Source organism: Takifugu rubripes, chromosome 8 (genome assembly GCF_901000725.2).
Source record: "Takifugu rubripes chromosome 8, fTakRub1.2, whole genome shotgun sequence".
Classification (NCBI taxonomy): domain Eukaryota; kingdom Metazoa; phylum Chordata; class Actinopteri; order Tetraodontiformes; family Tetraodontidae; genus Takifugu; species Takifugu rubripes.
In genome coordinates, this window is record NC_042292.1 from 8,974,498 (window position 1) to 8,996,240 (window position 21,743).

Consider the following 21,743-nt stretch of genomic DNA (forward strand, 5'->3'; position numbering starts at 1 on the left):
TCCATATGTGCATATATGCCTGTAAATAATCTTTATATTAAAAAAAAAGCAAAAACCCCACTACAAATAAACAACACAAAACCATAAAAAACATATTTTACTCAAAATGTTATTTTCCGTTGCTTGATTACAGTTGGCGTATTTGTATATTTTTATTGCATTGTAACCATTTTGCATGCCTTAGTGTATTTGACGCTTGGTGAAAACAAAGTCCTGTAAATTGAATTGAATTGAAATGGAGAAAGAGAGAGTGACAAGAGAGATGGAGGTGTTAATGAGGGCGACGGTAATGGTGAGGCCTGGCGGCTCATTCACGCCCGTCAACACATTCGATGCAGCAGCCCTGTGGTACATTCTGGAAGAGTGAGGTCACAGGGGTCAGGTGATCAAGTCGACTTAAATAGACGGTGTCTTCAACACGGTCCTCCGATCTGACAGTCTGTCACTGCACGACTGTGGAGGAGACGCTGACAGACTGCGTTTCTGCTCGTTACCGCAACACTGAACTTTTGTTTGTGGCCGTTTCTCAAAGATATTCAGGACACGACCACTCAGATCGTCTGTCTGCCAAACTAATGATGAAGAGGCTGGACGTCCTCACCGTCTTCTGCCTCCCCACCATCATCTTCATCATCTTCATACTCCCCATCTTCTTCTGTCACCTCATCATCACTGTCTTCCTCCTATAGTAATCAACAAACTCACACTCACACAAACGGTGTGAGTGTGTGTGTGTGTGTGTGCGTGTGTGTGTGTGTGTGTGTGTGTGTGTGTGTGTGTGTGCATGTGTGTGTGTGAGAGGGGTAGAGAGAAACACAGAGGGTCTCTGGTGGTCTGTGGTTGTCAGTGTAGATCCATCACAGGCTGTGACCTACTCACTTCTCCTTGTCTCTCCTTGGGGTGAAACGGCGCCCCCTGTTGGAGGAGAACGCTGTAAACCTTTTTAATCGGCGAAGAGTCGAATTTTGAAGGCAAACTGCTTCTGAAAAGTGGCGTAAAGATCAAAGCTGTAGATCGATGCACATACAAACACACACTGTCGCTCTCTCTCTCTCTCTCTCTCTCTCTCTCTCTCTCTCTCTCTCTCTCTCTCTCTCTCTCTCTCTCTCTCTCTCTCACACACACACACACACACACAAACACACACTGGTCTCTGGTGGTCTCTGGTTGTCAGTATGGATAAATCACAACAGGAGAACCGAAGCGCTTCAGTTTGTTGTGTTCAAATATTGTTCATCCTCAATATGTAAAACACACTCAGGCGCCTTTTAAGTTAACTATTTTTCTCCTTCCTGTCACATTTCTCACACCTTCAACTTCCTCTTTTGCCACATCAGCCTTTCTTTTTAGTTACATTTCTCATCTTCTTCGCTCCCCTGAACCCACCCCTGGGTGTTTATCTGGGTCAAGGTTGTGTTCCTGTGCACATACGTGTGCACATGTACACCCACAGCTCAGTGTGTGATCACCCCTCGAGATGTCAGAGCTTTTAGGTGAGCAGATCTGTGACTTTCCAGGAAACACCAAAAAGAAAAAAACAGCAGATGAAACATCTCTCGTTTCATCTCGTGAAAGTATCGGGTCGAGCGTCTCGCTCCGTCGCCTGTTAGCTGACACCTCCCGATGGTAATAATAATAATAATGATGTATAATAATTTCTTTAACAATTATAACGCGAAAATATTCTGCAGGCGTCTGACCACCCGCCTCATCTGTTGGGGTCATCAAAACAAACGCCCTGATGAAAGCAGCTCTGACTTGTTCCTGCGTAGGACACGGTTAATGGTGTGTAAAGGTCAACCCGTGCCCCTGATGGAGGTCCGCGGCGTCTCGTGCAGATGGGAAACAGAGAGGAACATTTTCCTGCCTGACAGAATCACAGCAGGAAGTCAGGCTCCCTGTGAAGACCCAATAAATATGTTTATTTAGTTTCACTGGGGGTGGAGTCCAGATGCTTTTGGTGGCTGTCATTTAAACTCTGATTCATGCAGGAGCTCACTGGTGATCTGACCGCAGCGCCACGCTGAGGTCGACCTCTACGGTCTCAACCCTGACACCCGGTAAAGGTCAGGACATTCAGAGGCAGCTTCCTACAGGCGCACACGCACCCTCACACACACACACACACACACATACAGTACTCACACATGCTACGGAGGTGTTTTTGACCTTTAAACTCTCCACACGTTGGATCTGCAAATGTGCACTTTTTTTTTTGTTTGTATTTGGACAAACGCCTGCTGATTAACTGACTCTGAAATGATCAGAAGAACTTTGATGAAGAAAGTCCTCACATATTTAAGACTCGGTGGAAAAGTCCCCACTGACGGGACGGGATGTATCATCAGCATGACCCTCGTCTTCCTAGTAAACACACACGTATGAAGCGCGCTTGGAACAAACACAAAAATTCTACCTTTGGCATTTATTACGTTCTTAATCTAAATGATTCCTGACAAATTTGCATATTTCCGCCTTTACATGGTTTGGTTTGTGAGTCACATTTCCAGTTGTTTTCTTCTGTTTCTGAGGTTGATCTTTGTTTTTTCGCCGCCTGCTGTGAGAAGAGCTTCACTCTTACAGACCGACGGACCAGCACCGTCTGTCGTCCCAAAACTTTATACATTTATTCATATCTTCATCCATGTTTATGCTAAATAATCTCAGGCTTGTGTGTGTGTGTGTGAGTCTGAGCTCATATCTGGGTTACACTGAAAGGAGGTGAAGGTTGTTTCCTCCCCGCCGACCATTATGTGTCTGTTTAAACCTTTATGACGGCCTCTGCTGCTCCACCGCCCCCACCGCTCCTCACACTTTGACACATTTTAATCAGGTTTCGCTTCAAGTTTCAGAGGAAACGTCTGTTTCAAATGTATTCTTGTCATCTTATCTCTTCATCTTCACGCTGTATTTGTCTTGGACTCCTCTGCAGACCAGGGTCTGTCTGTCCGTCTGTCTGGCAGCTGGAGATGGGCCGTGTCTGTAGACAAGCGAGATTCCAGAGGGGCAGAAGGAGTGATGGGAGAAATGGCTCAATCTGAACGCCAAAGGTTCAGACTCAGGGAGAATTGTGAAGTGTCCTCCTGTCCTCTGCTCCCGTCTGATCACAGACTCTAATAGGAAACAGCGTTTTGTTCTGAAAAGAGGTCAAAATGCTCTCTGGCCACATTTTCACAATTGGAAGCAGCCGAGCGGTGGGAGACGGTCGGTAAATAATTCAGGTGTTTTCAGTGGGGTCCAGATCCAGGTGTTGAACACTGGCTTTAAGCATTAATCCACTCAATTAAAGCTCCTGTCACCTTTGACCTCTACCTGCAGCAGTCTTCACGTGACGCAGCGCCAGGGAGGAGGACAACATCTGGCCTGGATGATTGATCCTGCGGCAGAATAATACCTCTCATAAATGATTCGAGGAGCGTCATTAAAGATGCAAAGTTCACACTGGCGACCACGCGAGTGACCCGCCGTTCTGAGCAGATGAATATTTGCTCTCATGTCTTTAGAAACATTAAAAATGCACACGTTTAACAAGACTTCTCACTTTGCGCACCAACCTGACCGGTGCCACCAAGCAAAAACACAGTTAATCTCTTATCAACCCCCCCACCCATAACCTCCCCCTGCCAGTAGGTGGCACCGTCTGGTGTAGGTTATCTGTGAGGAGGGAGGCGAGAACACAGCGGGTCTGGCGGGTGCGTCTCCGTCCACCGGAGGCGGATCGTCACCGGTATCACTCTGTGTGTTTGTTTCCTTTGGCCCGAGTGTGTATTCACACCTCTGCAGGTGCAAAAAGCATCAGAGCAAAGGTGTGGAACTGCGTGTGTGTCTGGGAGGGCAGTTAAAAGCTTCCCCAGGCTGTTGGTGTGTCACTACAGGTCCCATGATGCATCTCAGGTCAGAACTGACATTACTGCACACAACTGACACATTCTGTGTGTGTTTTCACAAACCCTACTCGCCCGTAATATTGACATCACCTTCAATTTAAGACATTTCATTTGAAGGGTCAGGTGACCTTTTTCTTAGCAACGTAGACTGTTTCTCAAAGTTGACATGAAGTTTGTTTATTTTATTTTGACGTCCGACGCAATAATATAGAAAAAAATGTTTGCATTTACTTTACGGTATGGAGCAGAATTAGAGCCACAGGTGAAAAACTGTTTGCATTACTTCTTACCTCTCTTTGAATTTCAATTGATTCTATTTTGCCCCTCTGTACTTTTTAATTTCAGAGAATTAGTCTTTTATTGGCCCTTTTCATCTTGTTTTTGAACATGGAATTACAGATGTAACCTGTTTTCAGAAACTGTAAATTAAAATGCTGAAGCAGTTCAAAAGTTAAAATATGTAAATCAGCTTTGGCTCCAATCCTCCTCGGTACCTTCAGATGGAAAAGGTGTCAAAACAGAGAAAGTTTAAAGAAATCACGTTATGGCACATTTTTGTTTTGAGCTAAAGTGACAAACTGTCATTAGGCAATATTCATTTTATACAACACAGAGTCATATCTGTAAAATGCTCTCTTTCCTAAAGGCTACTTTAGTGCTGAACTTTGCAAGCTGTGAAGGTAAATTTAGTGCTTCCAGTAACAACAGAAAACACATTTATATACACAAACAACAAACATTTCATATCTTTTCTGATCAGAAGCTACTTTAGAAAACAGGAAACAGAGTAAATGCATTTGTTCTCACATTAGTTTCGTCACATATCGCTAAAAAAACTCCAAAAGCACCTTTTTTGTAGCATGAAATAAAAGCTTTGTTACCTGCGCCGCATTCACGACATTCGACTGCGCGTGCACGCTATTGCACGCCACCTCCTTTAGCTGTGATGCAGAGCTAAATGCTAAATGCTTCCATTTCCTGAAGCTGTGTTCATGTCACCTCAAAACTGGGGGAATTTTGAGTTCTCTGGTGCACCGACCACCCAGCAGACAGGCCTCCCTCACAACAGAGATTATTATTATCCAGCATTTTTATTTAGACCTCCGTGTCTGTCCTCCTCGCCCTTCAAGTGTGATCTAGTATCTGTGTTTTGGTCACCAGCAGGCCACCGTACATTGCACCCACAGGTGTTTGGAACACAAACGCTGGGGGGACAGAGACATGAACACAACAGTCCCCCGAGAGACAAAAACTCTTTGTTAAAGTTCAGGTTAAAACAGAATTTTTCTGAATTCTCAGTTTCGCACACGTGCACGACTTCAGTGTTCGCTGTAACAAAGTTAAAATGTAGCAAAAAAGTACATAAAAAGGCTCCTTTTCTGATCTTACATTTAAATTTGTTTAAATCTCATAAAAGGGAGAATGAAATGGTGTTTTTAGATCCAGGATGTATGAACAGTGACGTTGGGTTCAGTCCAAACCTCCTCGCTGCGTTTCATAAAATACTGATCAAATATCATTCAAATCTCTGAAATCAGACATGTTCTGTCTCACTGATCCTCAGATGTGTAAATAATATGGTACTCTGTTGAACAAGGACCTTTTAGACACATCGTGTACATCTTTTCCCCTCCAATATTACATAAACATTTTTAATATCTATTTCTTTCCTCCTCAGTTTCGGGGGTTCTGGCAGAAACAACATCAGTGTGTTTCAAGTCAGAATTGTGAATATTTTCACAGCTTGTCTTCTGTAAACTGAAGAAGATTTTTCAACCATCATCTCTCATCAGCAGCTTCTGGTTTCTTCTTTCCCGCTTCATGATAACAGACATCCTCGATCTGGAATGGATTTCCTCGATATGATGATTACATGAAACACTTTAGTTTCAGAATCAAAAATGTCATTTGTCCACACTTTTGAAACATTTTGTACATTTGTTTCAAAGTAAAATGCTCCCAGTAAAGTTTAAGTTTGTCTGCTGTTCTGTAACAGTGTGAAATTAAGGAACGCTGGACGGACGGGTCCACCGGAGCTCAAACTGGAACAGAAATGGGACCAGAGCTCAAACTGGAACAGAAATGGGACCAGAGCTCAAACTGGAACAGAAATGGGACCAGCGCAAATATCAGTAAAAATGATCTAAACGGGGAAACGAGTCTAAGAATAGGAAAATCCTTTTTCCCTGCTCTGTAGCTGTGCTCTGGTCCCTCGCTTCACAGGAGGAACCCAGGCTTCTGGTGGTCCTGCAGCGTCGACAGTCCGTCCACGTTTGCCGCCACCACCGCGTTTCCGTTGGGCATCAGACACGTTCTGATGTACGCCGCGTTGGTGGCGTTGAGGAGGCAGCCGTTCTCCAGCTGGGAAAGGAAAAAAAACGTGACGGGTCAAAAGAATGAAGAAGAAACCTCCCAACGTTGGAATGCGAGATTTCACCATTTCTCCAGCCTGTTTTCATTTCTTCTTCTTGAAAACAAAAAAAATCCTCGGGGCACTTCTTAAGATATTGCATTTACAAGGATGTGCTGACCTTTGACCGCTCAAATCAACTCCATTCATCATCGGGACGTATAAAAATAAATCCCCTCAGGTCATTCCAGAGCTAATGTTGGAAAAAGCAAGACCACGAGCGGAAGGAGCCGAGGGCGGTGGCCATGCGGGCAGAGGGCGGGGCCTCCTATCGCGTGCGTTTGATATGGTCCTGACGGAGCCGCTCAGCAGGTGCGGAGAAATAAACTAAAGATACATATTGCCGAGTCATGATTAATCACGTGACAGTCCGTTCTGGGAGATAACGCCGCCTGTTGCCGGATGGGGGCCATCCTGCCGCGGCGGCATTAGGTAACGACGACAGTGAGATTGTAGGTCAGCGGCGCTCATGCCTGACTGGACGGCCTGCCAGTATTTTTCTTTCAGCGCCAGTCAGTGACCCTGAAGAATAACAGTGGGAGTGAACGGGGCGGGGATGAATGGATGCCTGCCGGGGTCGGCCCATCTCTGCCGCTGACCTTATTCTATTCATTACTCAGGGGCTCTCGCTGCTGCTTCTGTTCTTTCCTGCCTCCCTCCTCTCTTCCCTGATGCACAAATAGATCTACGTAGGTGGTTTGTACAGAAAGGGTCACATGATCGGGAGTAAGCTACTGTATTTGTGAGACAAAGCTCCCCTAAGCAAACATTAGCATAATTAGGTTTTCATATCTGCTGTGATTTACAGACCGGCCTTTGTCTCAGTTCCTGCGGGCGCGTGTGCGACGCATTCCTGCTTTATTAAATCCTGCGTTGAACCGGGGAGGGCGCATTACCTGGTCACGGTTCAAGATGAGGATTAGGCCAGACCTCCAGCTACGTCCACCTTTGCTCTCTAATTTTTATTGCGTTGTGTTGATGATCAGAATTCCATCAGGAAATAAAGAAAGAACTGAAATATTCAGGTCCCTAACTTTTCTAAATACGGGTTGAAGACGATTTAAATGTACACTTTTCAGTCCACATCAGTAACTTTTGATCACATGGAGATTTAAAGTTGACGTCCATGTTCGAGGATATAATCCTCTCAGAACGTCTTCTAGATGACTCAGTTCTCAGACTTTGGTGATCTGACCCATCCTTCTTCGTCTTATTTATGACCAACGTCCTCTCGGATGATCACAGTTTACATGGAGGCCCGGGGGCTTGGTGTAGTGACTCGGAAAAGATCTACTTCCCTGACAGTTAAAGAGAACAGCGCAGAGCTGAAGGGTTGAGGTCAGAGCCCTCAGATATCGGAGGGACTCCCAGAACTCAGATCGCGGGTCTGACTGCCAGACACAACAGCGCTGAGGCGAATGGACCCCAGGAACTGACGTTAGACGGATGTCTGCTGGGGTTCATGTTCGGGAGCTGAGAGTTCAGTGATTATTTGTGAGTAGCCTTTAGTTTCATAAAGGAAACCTGGTTAAGATCCCAAAAGATCTCTAATCCAGGTTCAGTGTCTTACCTTGCTGTGGGCGGAGCCTTGTGCGCTGGTGTTGAACATGGCGTAGGCTGGCAGGCTGTGCTGCGACTGGGACAGTCCCAGCAGCTGCTCCAGCTCCAGCGTGGAGCTCTGGGCGACGCTCACCTGCTGCTGGTAACTCTGGTAGTGACAAACATCCGGTGCGGTCAGACCGTTCAGAAGAGCGGCGGGTGCACACGGCGCCGCTGTGATGCTGTACGTATGGCCGACCTCCACGCTCGGCAGAAAGGACGTGTGACCGTTTGGGATGTAAGAAGCGTTTATTGTCCGCTGATTGTGGAATCCGAGCAGCGACGGGTCCTGGCTGACCTGCGGATGGGATGGATAGTGGACTAGCTGGTCCTGGCTCCACTGCTGGCTGGACTCTAGAAGATGTTTGAGTTCGCTGTTGAGCCGAGAGGGTGTGAGGACAGGATGAGGCTGGACCTGGTTGTCGGGCTGGTGGGCGTTGGCTGTGTTTGTCACCCAGTGGCCGTTTGGAAGCCGAGTTTGACCTTTTGCCTCCGCAGTTGGAGGAGCAGCTTTCGCCGGCACACCTGAGCCGACGTGCTGCTGCATCTGCTGCGACTGCTGGACGAAGGCGGGAGGTTCTGGGACAGCGGCTTGGTCGGCGTTGACTCCATATCGACCCGCGTCTCCGTCCGCGGGCTCGGGGCTGTTTTCCAGCTTGTTGTGGATGTAGGAGAGGATCTCGTTGTTGGTGAGAAGGTCGCTCAGCGTTGGGATGTGGTTGGGGCCCAGCTCCACCTGGATCATCCTCTCATCCAGCAGCAGCAGCTCTAGGTCTTCAGCGTTGAGACCAAGGTTCTCCAGCGCGTTAAAGATCTCGGTGTTGGAGCAGGGGTCCTCTCCGTCCAGGGTCAGAGAGTCCAGCGTGGCCAGCAGGGGGTCATAACTCGACGTCTCATTAGAGAAGACGTGCAGGCTGTTGTGACCTAAGAAGCTGCTGCATTCACTGTCCGTTTGCTGCTGGCTCAAAAGGCTGCTGGGGCCGGAAACGGCGGGCTCGCTGTCAGGCTGGCACACGTACACAGACTCGTCCTGGCTCATCAGCGCCCCCAGCAGGGACTTTGGATCCAGGTTATCTGAAGAACTCTGTTTGCCCTTCTTGGTCTTGCTGCCTTTGGCTTTGCCCTGGACGGACTCAGAGAAGCTGTGCAGAGGATGACCCGTCTGGTACAGCATCGCCTCTCCAGTGGCGAAGGTGAATGGGAGGTGCATGGATCGCTTCCTCAGGTGCTCCCCTCCTTCCTCGTCTCTGTTAGGCAGAAGAACCAAACGGCTTAATGGGCTAAAACATGAGAATCAGACTGGAACGGCGGCCTACTTACACCAGGGGCCTCTGTGTGGCAACGATGTAGTCTGGCTTCCCGTTTTTGTAGACGAGCCTGGCGTTGGCCTGGACCCACTTCCAGCGGTTGTCTTTGGTGAGCAGTCTGAAGACGGTGAGGCCACTCTCTCCTGTCTTAATCACTGCAGCCACATCAGACAACCCATCAGATTCCCTCTCTACCCACCTACTGCGGCTAAATGGACATGCTACAGTCCTGCTGCTGGTGGCTTCAACTAAAACCAGTTTGGGAATCTGAAACCCTTGTTAACCTGACCTACAAACTAATAGTTTTGATAAAGAAAACAGTTTTTATAATCTGTGGAGGCTTTCAGATACATGTGTTAGTAGAAGAAAAAGCTCCCGAACTCAAGAAACTCTAATGTTTATGTCTGTAGAACTCAACACAAGTGAGGGAGGAAAAAACTGCTTCTGACCACTGATGTTAGGTTATTACCCGGCTCGCTCGTCCTGAGCTGTATCAGAGCTCCTCATAATCTGAGGATTACGTCTGATGTATGTTGATGGGCGTGTTTTCAGCTCTCTGCTAAACCTCCCTCTGGCCATGCATGGCTCTGCGCTCAACATGTGTCTGCCTGTGAGCTGCATGTTTGCACATTCATCTGCATGTCTTTGTGTATGCATGAGTACATAAATACAGCGTGTGTGTGACTGGTAGCAGCGCGTCGCCGGCGCCACGGCACTGACTAACCAGGTCAACCAGTCTACAAGCTAAGTAGGACACTTGACTCTTGCTAGGAGATTTAGTGCAGCCACACATGTAGCATTTGATTGTTTGTTCCACAAGCAATGCACGGTAGTGCACACTCCACTGCAGTCACACTTTTGTGAGTCAGTTGGTCCTGATTATCTCCACTCTGTGAGCAGCACTGAGGTGGGGAGGCCTGATCTATGTGGGCGCGGGCGGGTAGCCCAGCACAGAACTCCAGCCATCGTCGATTAAGCTCAGACTTACTTCTGACGTGATTTTCGGCGCAGTACAACATGTCGGCTGCGTGGATGAACTGGTAGCCTGAACCGCGCACTCTCAGCTCCGCCTCCGTGTAGCCCAGAACTATTTTACCCCTGAAAGGGCAACATTTCAGGGATTAAACACCAATCTACACGTGGACTGTGACAGAACCAACAGGAAGAACATACTTTGCGTCGCAGGCCATGGGCGTGAAGTCCAGCTTGTGTTTGGTCCTGAAGATCATGTTCCTGGTCCTGATTTCCAGGATGGTGGGAGGTTGGAGCGGAGTGGCGATGGCAAACAGGGCAAGCTGAGGTGGGCTACTCACCTTGCTGCTGCGCTGCGGATGGTGCTGACCATGCAGGAACTTGAGACGCCCCTGAATGTTTAAGGCCTGAGAGAAAACATGGAGGCTTAATTTAAACCACAGCTTTTGTTTCCTCACCATGAAATATTTTATTCAGTCTTCCGTCCAGATGAGTCAAAACGGGCAGCAACAAAAGCAAAGTCCTGACCAATCAGACACATGTATGCTAATCTTTGATAGCACGCTAGCATGACATCAACAACACAGGGTCACTGTTTGGGTAAAGGACGATTCCACGCTAGTTTAACTGTGAACCTCGTAAACACCAGTTTCTTGCTCTGGTGGGACAGCTGAGACATGACATCACTGACTCCATCACTGAGCAGTGAACGGCTCACGCGATGATACGAAACACTTTGGTGATATCAACCAAACAAACATTGATATTTGCTCATGTTCCTAGCGAAGCTTTATAATCCGATGGATGACAGAGGCGAAGATCTGCAGCATGTTGTGACCTTCAAATATTGTTGTGACCTTCAAATCCTGGATTCATTACAAAAGACTGAGGGAACATTCTGGATCAACAGTCACACAACCTGAAAACACTCCTCCTCACACACTGCTGTCATTTGAGGATGCCCCCCCCCCCTTCGTTAGCTCTGGTTAGCTGACCTGAGGGGGTTTAAGGGCCGCAGCCGTGATGTCAGGAATCTCACCCTGAATAGCAGGAGGGATTATGAAAAACAAAGCCATAGTGACCAGTAGACAGAAGCAGAGTACTGGCTTACTGCTCACGCAAACACACGGGGGGGCGAGGAGACGGGGTCCACACCATCAATCAGCTCTGCTGGAGTGTCTACAAGCAAAAACTGTCTGCAGCTGGTATCCCCTCCTTAGAATCACATATGTTCAACAGCAAGTGCAGGATGATCAATGCCTTGCTCATGGGTGAACCGCCTCAGTTCTCCCAACAGGGATTTGTGCTGCTTCTGAGCTGCAGCGTGTTTTTCTCCATCTGCCGCTGAGCAAACGCAGCAGAGGTGGGTGTGGAGCTACCAACCCCAAAACAAGCAGGTTCCCTCCGTGCTCTGGCCTCCTCGAGGTGGTGGGAGGAGGATTAAAACCATTTTCCCCACGACCCCGAGGTTCTCTTAAGGCGGATTACAGGAGTAAATGGTGGCTTCTGATCCCAGAGGGACTCTGAGGTGGCACGCCATACTGCCGCAGCCCCGACAGGCCTGAAAACACCTCCAACACGGACCGATTCTTCATCCGACTGGGAAAATGTGAAAGAGCAGTGGGGGCTATTTTGGCACTGCGTACGATAACACGTCCGTCCCTGCATGGCTGTGGGATTTTTACGGTGTATATCAGGGCTATATGTGTAAATTCCGGATCATTCGCCAGGCTCTGATGTGAGGAAACTCATGTGAGTAAGTTTGTGTTATTACCAGAAAACCTGAGGTGTTGTCCAACAAACAACGGAAGCGACAGATGAAGCTTCTGTCCAGGAAGGAGGAGTTGTCACGTGGCGGCTGGTCTGGATCACAGCTCAGCAGAGAAGAGGTGGACACTGACTCTCCATCTGAGGACAGTATTTCATGACAAACTAGAACATTGGAATAAAAAAGCTGCAGAAGGAAAAACAGAACGATGCACAACAGACAGAAAAAACACACTGATGGTGATGATGCTTATCAACCCTCAATGTGTGCTGAGCTTTATCTAATGAAATGTGACATGTATGCGTGTTTGTATAGAGGGAGTGTGTGTTAATATGTTGCTGAGGTGTTGCGCACGTGCACGTGTGTGTCTGCCGTAACATTTTGACCTCCTCTCAGGTGGTTTATTTCAAAGGTCACCTTTTCTCGCCTTGTGTCTGACCTCAGCTGAGCCCCAGATGGTAGCAAAGAAACACCTTTAGCAGCTGCTGGGCTGTTCTGGCCTGATTTTTAGATAGATTGTGGATTATTTCCTGATCTATCGAAAGGATCCTTTCTGAGAGAACCAGCTGAGGACCATCTTTGACTCCTTACTCAGACTCCTCACACATCATATCCTGCTGAACTGAATTCTGGGTATATCTACATTGGACGTACCTGTTTCTGGCTCTGCGGTGGGTGTGGTGTCGGGGCCCCAGTGAAGGTTCCTCCTGAATTCCTGCTGGTCTTCAGTGTGGATCATCTCAAACACACTCTGGTGCATCACATCAGTCTGACAGGACAGTAAAACCATGACTGTTAGCGATGCTCTACTGTACGAGCGAGCGATTTTACAGCTGAGTGAGAAGGTTGACGTCGGCTGTTTTGTGGTTACTACGGTTACCATCAGCAGGTAACCTGAAGGGCACGTCCAATTCTGTTTCCCTTGAAAAGTAGCCAAAAGAAATCAAGTGTCGCTGCACATGTACTTCAAACAGCTGAAACAAAGCCAAAGACCTGCTTTGACCCTGTGGGTCAAACCACCGTCTGAGGACCGCTGGAACCAGCAGGGGGTGGGGGGGGGGGGGGGGGGTCGAACCCAGGTCACCAAAGAAGAATTTTGACAGGCACCAGTGCTGTTTCAAGTGCTTGCCTTGAGAATTTGAGGTGTTTTTTTTTGTTAAGTGTGCCTGAGATTCTGCAGCAATGCTTGTGCTAAGCTAACAGCAGCTACTCGTATCTATGACCCGAGACTGACAAGTGTCCTGGTGTCTCCAAACACGTGAACAGAAATGGCAGCTTTGGCACACGCTTATCTCTAAATTTGGGGAACAAAGACAGACAGACCCAGAGACTTTGGTTGATTTAATAATCACCAAAATGAGATTAGACTGCAGAGCGTTATTGAGTCTGCTGGATTAAATCTATGTCCATATGGGCACTTGCGCTTGTTTCAGTCCACAAGGATGTCCACACGACACATTCACTTGCTTTCTAACTTGCTTTTAGGGTTTAACTCAGTTTAAAAAGTTTATGTACTTTTGTTGTAATAGACCCTCCCCTCCTGTCGGGGCACTGTAGGTGCTGTCATGCTGTTAAGCTTGAAAGAACAGTACTGAAATACTGCAAAAAGACATTTAAAAATACGACTGAGTGGATATTAAACCCAACTACATCAATCTAAAATTCAACTGTGATGTAAAATTATAATATCTTCATCAGAAAAAGGACTGAATGTGAAAAGGAGGAAGTACCTGATGGAAGCCAAGGTAATCCCGGATGGTGTGAGAGCAGAAGAAGATGTTTCCTTCAGTTGTCACCACTAGGACAAAGCCGTTCAGTGCCTGCAGAGACAAATGTCCTGTTGAGATCAATTTTACTGCCTGTTAATCACATCCTTTAATAATTCTGTATCCTCGCTAATTATAACTCAAATACAGAGCGTAACTAACTAACTGATCGATAATAACTTGACTGTTCTTTTGCTTATTGCGATTAAAAAAGTGCACGAGGCGTTGAAGTCACTGGGTCAAACTCAACTGGGAGCACAAAGGAAACATAAGAAACTTAAGATCCATAAAATCTGCTGATGAAAAATATCTGTTTCCTTTACTGTGACCAAGGATGAGCTCAGAAACATGGGGCAGCTAGCATTAGCATGCTAGCAAAAGAGATCCTGATCTCAGATTGACTACATGCACGCGTTGGAAGCGGGTCTATCATGGTTCCGTAGCGTTGAGGTCGTCACATCTGCTGTACAGGCAGAAAGTCCTGGGTTCAATTCCCATTGGAGCCACTTGACAGCTTCTTATGGGGGTAGCAGGAGCTCAATGTGCCGGGGACTAAGAGCCAGAGGGATTATGTTTTTAGTCCCACGGAGGAGAGTTGCCTTGGAGGAGGTGGCCTTGTAATGTCTCCTTTCCTGGGACTAATAAAGGCTTCTTCTTTTCTTTTTCTTCTCTTTTATACTGAAACACGGATATCTGACAAGCCAACCCACCTCTGGGGTTTTCTGATGCTCAGAAGTACATCTGAAGATGAACTAAAGGATGGAATAAAATAACAGGTTGGCAGAAACACACAAAGGAAACAAGGCGGGGCCGAGGTAGACTCATAGAGAAGGAGACGACTACAGGATGACTAACGCCTTCATCGCCACTTCTCCTCGCCACCTTTGTCTTCCTCGAGCCTCGGGGCTCAGTGAGGAGGTGATGACACCGCATCCCGAGTTGTGGCTGCATCCTGCCGGCGCTCCCCTACACCTCGCTGATGAGGATGACGGTGATGATGATGTAAACTCTCTGTGAACACAACCTTCACCTTAACACACGCAGACGCGCGCGCACACACACACACTCTCTCTCTCTCTCTCTTCCGCACAGCTTTCAAAATAAATGAGCTCAAAAGTAGTTTGGCAGGCTTTAACTGTAAATCACACGTGGCCACGCCCCAACACAGACACAGAAACACACACAGAGTGGCACACATGCTCTGACTATAAATATTTACTGTAGCTTCATCTGTCAGGGAAAAAACACACCAGTTTGGTCAGTATGTGTGTGTATCGGAGAGTGTATGTGTGTGTCTGCACGTGTGTGTGTGCAGAGAGAGAGGTTATATTATTGTCTCTGTCAGAAAACATGAAAACTCGGAGCGCCTAAAGCAGGATTATTTACCATCAAAGAAGAAGGTCAACGTGTCTCAGGTGTTTAAAACAGGTTCACACACACACACACACACACACGCACCCACACACACACACACACACACACACACACACACACACACACACAGAGCCCCCCTCCTTCAATAATAGATGTGTTCACTGGCTCTGTATAATTCATATGTCGCTGTCTGTAATGGAACAGAGCGGCTGAAGCTGCTGCCCTCCACGCCAACACTTCCTTCGCGGCTGCAGTGACCCACTTCCTCCTCTGGGATCAATACGGGTATTGATTCAGCACGAGGAAATTACAGACCTGAGTGAAGTGAGAGTCTGAACGGTTTTGAAAGGGAACTCTTCAGTCTCGTCTTTACTGTTTCACATCAGCCCAGCCAGTATCACTCTATACGCCCGCTGGTCCAGCGTCTCAGGGTCACGTTGTGCCTCTCTCAGCTACATGTTCCCATGAAAACGCGGCGTTTCATACGATGCAATGGCCTCGACATAAAAAAAGCATTTTCATGATATTTCTAGTGAGAAATATAGATTGAAATTTCACAATATTCAATCAGTTTTTGTTTACAAACTTTGTTATTGCCAAAGAAAAACCTGTGGCATGTATGCTATTATATTTATTTGTTATACTATATAGGTAGTTATCTGTACTCTAATGTATTTGTGTATCCGTTCAAAAAAAATAAATCAACATAAAACAGATGTGCCAGCGTTCCATATGTATTCTTCTATGGAATCCAGCACCTCCTTTCACAATGGAAATTATTGCTCGCTTCCAAAAAATCTGTCTTTTTAATATCCTGTTTGATTAATAAGCCAATCAACAAATGAACACTATATAATGGTGTTTGAAGCATGAATGCAGCCAATAAAGTACATTTTTTCAGCCTATAAAGTGCTATCCATACATCGTGGTTCTGATGGTGTACACCCACAGTGGACAATAAAGTCTTAAAAGAAAAACAATCATCATCCAATACTGTAATGAAGACTAAAAGGAGGTGACAACTTCTTAATAAAGAGTAGGTCATTTAGGTTATAAAGGGATGGGAGAGGTGACCACAGACACCAGCAATTTTTGACCTCTTCTTGCCAACAGGGACGTTCCAGATGAGCTGAAGACACGAACCCGAACACTTTTATCTCAGTTTCTGGCTGACTCTGTGAGCTGGGGGGCCTGAAATTTCTCTATTGCACACTTGGATAGTGTGAGCTCATCTGCCAGAAGCATCCGGGGTTTCACTCAGCTGCGACCTGACCGAGGGCAAAAGTCGGCGTCCTTAGCAACCAGCACAGCAACGGCATGTAACAAGCTTCATCGCAATCACAAACAAACCAGAGATCGTACACGAGGACTGAGGAATGAAGAATCAAGGTTTTATTGGAGACCAGCAGGCTTATTTCCCCGGCCAGGATCAGATCACAAAGACACCACCGTCGTCACGGACACTTCCTGATCTTTAGGTCACTCTTTTCTTCTGTGTGACCAACGACAACAATAACAACAACAACACAGAGCTAACCGCTGCCCACTCAGCCCAGTCTCCACTGTGGTGTTGGTCTGACAGATGTTTTCCAGCTGTGCTCAGTGGCCTCGCCTCTGTTTTTGTGCAGAGTACAGATCTGGTATCTGACTGAAGACGCGCTCGCCGAGACGGCCTGTGGCGGCCTGTGGCTCACCCACCTGCAGCAGCAGCTCCCCCTCAGGAAGCCGTCGCTCCTCAGCTCCTGACGCGGCGCCGCCGCCGCCGCCGTGATCGCTGCTCTTGTTGATGCCATCAGATGGGAGGTTGTTCAGCACCCCTGCAGAGACACAAACACACAGGAGTTGCTGGAATGCTAAAAATAGCTGTTTTCTTCCTGCACAGAGAGACATAGATAGATTTTTCCTGCACGTGGATGCATATGACCATGTTTAAGACAGGGAGGTGGGGGAGAGAGGGCAATACAGGGGAAGAGAGAGAGTAAGAGAGGGAGGGGGGAGACAGACAGAGAGACAGACAGAGAGAGGGACATTGGGACAGAGAGAGATGACAGGGAAAACATGTCAACCATCAATAATGAGGCGAGGGTGAGGGTCTGAATAGCAGCTGGAAGCAAAAGGAAACAGCCAGCGGTGAGCGGGTGGAGGAGGGAAGCAAACATCTGTTGAGGGCGACGAGCGCGCCACTTAAGAGAGACCAGTCGGAGGGTCGATGTTGATGGCAGTTCAAACCGGCTGCTGCGTCCTGTCTGACCCACTGCTTTCAGATTCCTGGTGTGGCGATGCAGAGACCCCTGTGATGTCACCCACCCCCAAACTTGGTGAACTCTTCAAGGTCAAACCAGACAAACATCTACGTTGGAGGCTGGTTCTCTCTCCTGATGTGGTAATAACTGAACCGTGGAGGTCGTGAGCCTCACCGGAGTTCTTGAACGCAACCTCAGAAAACAACCTCTCCATCCCCGGGCACCTGCGCCCCCCACATGGATAATCCCACCGTGTTTTTATCCTTTGCCTCCTCTCAGACCTACATCAGTGCCAGCATGACCCTCAGAGGGTCGTCTTGTGGCCAAACAGGAGAGGGGCCCGACAGAATGAGGAGACGGGTCATCTGCAGGTCATGTTTCGGCAGCTGCTGGGTCAGGATGTGACACGGTGGTCATGTGATTTGACTCAGAAGTTAAAGCCTCTCATCAGAAATCCTGAAATGTGTAGTTGGGTATGGCGCAATTCCAACCGCAGCGGTCTCTTCACGTCATGCTTCTACCCGTTTCGATTATGAACCGTGGTCTCGCCGATGCCGTTGACCACGGTCCAAAACACGACACTCCCTGTTTGTGAGTGCGAGCTACAGCCGTGTCAGTGCACGCGTGTGTTTACCGGAGAAGAAACCTTTCGTGCGCAGGAAGCTGACGCTGAGCCTCAGGATGGAGAGCTTGTCCAGGCTGGCGATGACGTCCTCAGAGAAAGGCAGCAGGCTCGCCAGGCGGTCCAGCTCTGAGTTCAGACGGTCACGGTGGCGTTTGGACGGGTTGGACTTGGCGCCTTCAGTTGGAGCCGGTTTGACTCTGGAAATGAGGGTTTACAATATACAGCATAAATGCTGGCAAAGAATTTCTAAAACTGCTAAATGAATGACACTAATTATTATCTAATGCACATTTTCTAATGCACCGATTTTTAAGATAAATGTATGGCAGGAACTCTTCAAATAATCAAAAAGCCACTGCTTCCTAACGCCGACATTAGTTCCCAGCTGTATTGTGATGAAACGCCAGCAAGACAAAGGAGGTGGTGATCGACTTCAGTAGGAAGGCTCCTCACACTGCACCCGTGAACATCCAGGGTTTGGACATTGAGATCGTGGAGGAGTACAAATACCTGGGTGTTCACCTCAACAATAAACTGGACTGGACTCATAACACAGACGCCCTGTACAAGAAGGGCCAAAGTCGTCTCCATCTGCTGAGGAGACTGAGGTTCTTTGGAGTGTGCAGGACACTGCTTAGGACCTTTTATGACTCTGTGGTGGCATCGGTGATCTTCTACGCTGTGGTCTGCTGGAGCTGTGGAAGCTCAGAGAGGGACAGGAAGAGACTCAACAAGCTGGTCAGAAGGGCTGGCTCAGTCCTGGACTGCTCCCTGGACTCCATTGATGAGGTGGGTGAGAGGAGGATGTTGGCCAAGCTGACATCAATTATGGACACCCCCTCTCACCCCCTACACGAGACTGTGGGGGCCTTAAGCAGCTCCTTCAGCAGCAGACTGTTACACCCACGGTGTAAGAGGGAACGTTACCGCAGATTGTTCAACATGCACAACTCACCAATAACCCAGGGTTGGCATATTTGCACTAACGAATCATCCTACCTCTGGAATGTCTTATTTGCACATCTCATCTGCACCTTATTTTTTGTCTTCACACTGTCCGACACTTCTCCTGTCCATAATTTTTTATAATTTCTGTATATACTGTACAATGTACATAACATAAGAGTCTTTTATTTTTCTTTTAGTACTTTTCTGTATTGTACACCACGGGCCACCGCTGTAACGTGCAATTTCCCCGATGTGGGATCAATAAAGTCTTTTATCCTTATCCTAAAACAAGAATCAATCAGTGATATCGTCACTGTGCTGGAGCATCCGCAATTTTTCAATTCAAAACACGTGTTTCATATCAAAAAGATGTCTGTTTTTCTACACATTGAGTATGGAGATGTATACGCATATATACACATGTGTGCACAAACACACACACACATATATACACACACACACATATACATACATATATACACAAACACACACACACACACAGAACTAATATAACCTAACCAATGTTGCATTTATTATTTTTTTAGTCGCATCTAATGAACTACATAATGTTTGTAGGTATTGATCATTTTAACTCGGTGGATTATTTCAAAAGAAAATATCCCAAAACATTTAAATATCGGCAAAACAGTCACAAACCGCAAGTAATTGTGGCCATATTGACATATTAATGTCTATTAATTGTGATAAAATTATTGAAAAGATGTCTTTATTGATATAATTAGGGTAAAGACTTGAGGAGACAACTTTATTTGACATAATTAACAGAACTTACCCCTTCTGCAGCGGTTTTCTTCGCTTCCGTCCGGCGTACATGTTCACGCACTCGCTTCACGTCAGACTGGAGAACAACCCATCAAGTGCAGCAGATTTGTAGACGAAATGAACCAGTAAAGGCAGCAGCTGAAACCAGTAAGAGAGCCCCCCCCCCAACCCCCTGCAGCCACGCCGGAGACGGATTTAAACCCCGTCAAAATAAAAGACCTCTGTTCGCCAGGTTAAAGTCAGCTTCTTCCGGTGATCTTTTCAGACAAGTCAAATCTTCTGAGAATAGAGAAATTAGCTCAAACTGGGTGATGGTACAGCTACCAACGATGCCGGGAGCATACAGCCGGATTGCTGGATGATTTTATCCGGCGACTAGCGCAGATTCCCGTGACTGAAGTGATGAAAAACCGCGGCTCCGGTTTCACATCCCCGAGAAAGAAATGTACCAAAGATGTTTGAAGCGGCCACAAAGAAAGTTCAACCAGCCACTTCTCTCATGCTCGGTCCAGCCAGCCGCGCCGCTTTCACCGGGCACTGACTGCGTCGGCGGCGCGCATCGGGTCAAAGGTGACATAGGCGAAAATAATATATAAATATGGCAAGAAGAGGACATGTTACGTATTAAGTACTGTTTAGAAAATTAATTTTAAAGACAGCCGTAGGGCGCAGTGTACTGTTTGAATAAATCAAATTATCCTCTAAATGTAGACATTTATCAGGAGCTGAGAGGAGCAACTGAGGCTGGTCAAACAGGAGCAGGGTGCACGTGCATGGTGTGATAAGTCAACAACGCGACAGCGCCACTCAGCGGCACTGACGAGTATGACACCTTTCTAGTAAGTTTCTGTTGTGTGCATCAATTCACGAACATTTTTAAGTCATCACTTTGACAAGATATAAAGTAGCAATTTAAAGAACAACTATCAAACACTTTGTGATCAGATCACCTTTAATATCAGGCTCAGCATGACAAGATCTTCGCTCATACGCTGTGGGGCAAAATCCACATAATGAGTGGATAGGTTATAAAAGAAAAGTTAAATATGTTTATGCCGTGCAGGAAAAAATGTACAAAAATGTTAGGCGTGAGTCAGGTTAAGGCAAAATTACATTAACATACAATATTGGACGATACTTATTTAAAAAAAAAATAGACAATTACATGTTTATATACAAGTACACAAAGATACTGCAATTTGGAGCCCTGGCTTCCTGGGGTTTGAAAAATAAATTTATGAGTACAAATGTTTTGTAACATATCAAAAACAAGATATATTTATATCTCGACATTATATTTTGACAAAAATCACTCAGGATTTTAGAGAGGAGCAGAGATGTGTCCTGAAAATGAGCACACTTCCCCCCAAAAAGCTTCATTTTGTACTGTCAACACAGAGGTCAATAATGTCCACCTGTGTTGATTTTTTGGTCTAATTTTGACTTTTGGTGTCAGAGGCACTCTTGGTGATTTTGCTGGAAACATTTGATTTGATTGCATTTAGGTAAGATGTCAAAAAGTTCAACACATGTCCTTAAAATCTGGGAACAGACCAAATTGCCTCTTTCACTTCTGCACACTACTACGTTACCCATAATGCCATTCCACAAGACTAATTTCACTCTGCTAGTGTGGTTGTGACCAGGCAGAGGGCAACATTTTCCCACAATGCAATGCAAAATTCAAATGGAGGCACTTTGAATTAAAGTCCAGTTTATGCTGAGTCAGATTCAAATGATTTAAATGAGGTTTAACTGTTTTGATCTAGGTTAAACTCTGTAAAAATACAAACTAAATTGTCTGGAAAATTCTCTAACACTGAATTTGATTCACACATCCTGTTCAAACAGGCGGGGTCAGGCTTAGACGCTCCTATTCAGGGCTATACTCTGAATCGGGTCAGGTGTAAATGATCTGGGTTCATGTGCTTCGAGTCAGATGCAAACATGAGTCTAGTTTAAAGACTTTGTCAGATTTTACCCAAAACGAGCCGAGATTCAACCACTAAAAGTCTTTTGATTTGCGTTCACACATCAGGAAAATGGGGAGAAAACTTGTTA

General features: G+C 46.6%; 1 protein-coding gene across 5 annotated transcripts; it reads right to left on the bottom strand.

Annotated features, from left to right (window-relative positions):
• Positions 1–890: 890 nt before the first annotated feature.
• ahr1b (aryl hydrocarbon receptor 1B) lies at positions 891–20,526 on the bottom strand. Of its 5 annotated transcripts, XM_029839539.1 has the most exons (13): positions 19,693–20,526; positions 17,961–18,148; positions 16,782–16,900; positions 13,674–13,763; positions 12,598–12,712; positions 11,950–12,107; positions 10,377–10,582; positions 10,192–10,301; positions 9,217–9,358; positions 7,868–9,143; positions 4,769–6,248; positions 3,313–3,377; positions 891–915 (listed from the first exon to the last, which is right to left on the bottom strand). In XM_029839539.1, the coding sequence occupies exons 1-11, from the start codon at positions 19,731–19,733 to the stop codon at positions 6,105–6,107; spliced, it is 2,589 nt and encodes an 862-aa protein (XP_029695399.1). In that variant the 5' UTR covers positions 19,734–20,526; the 3' UTR covers positions 891–915; positions 3,313–3,377; positions 4,769–6,104.
• Positions 20,527–21,743: the final 1,217 nt, after the last annotated feature.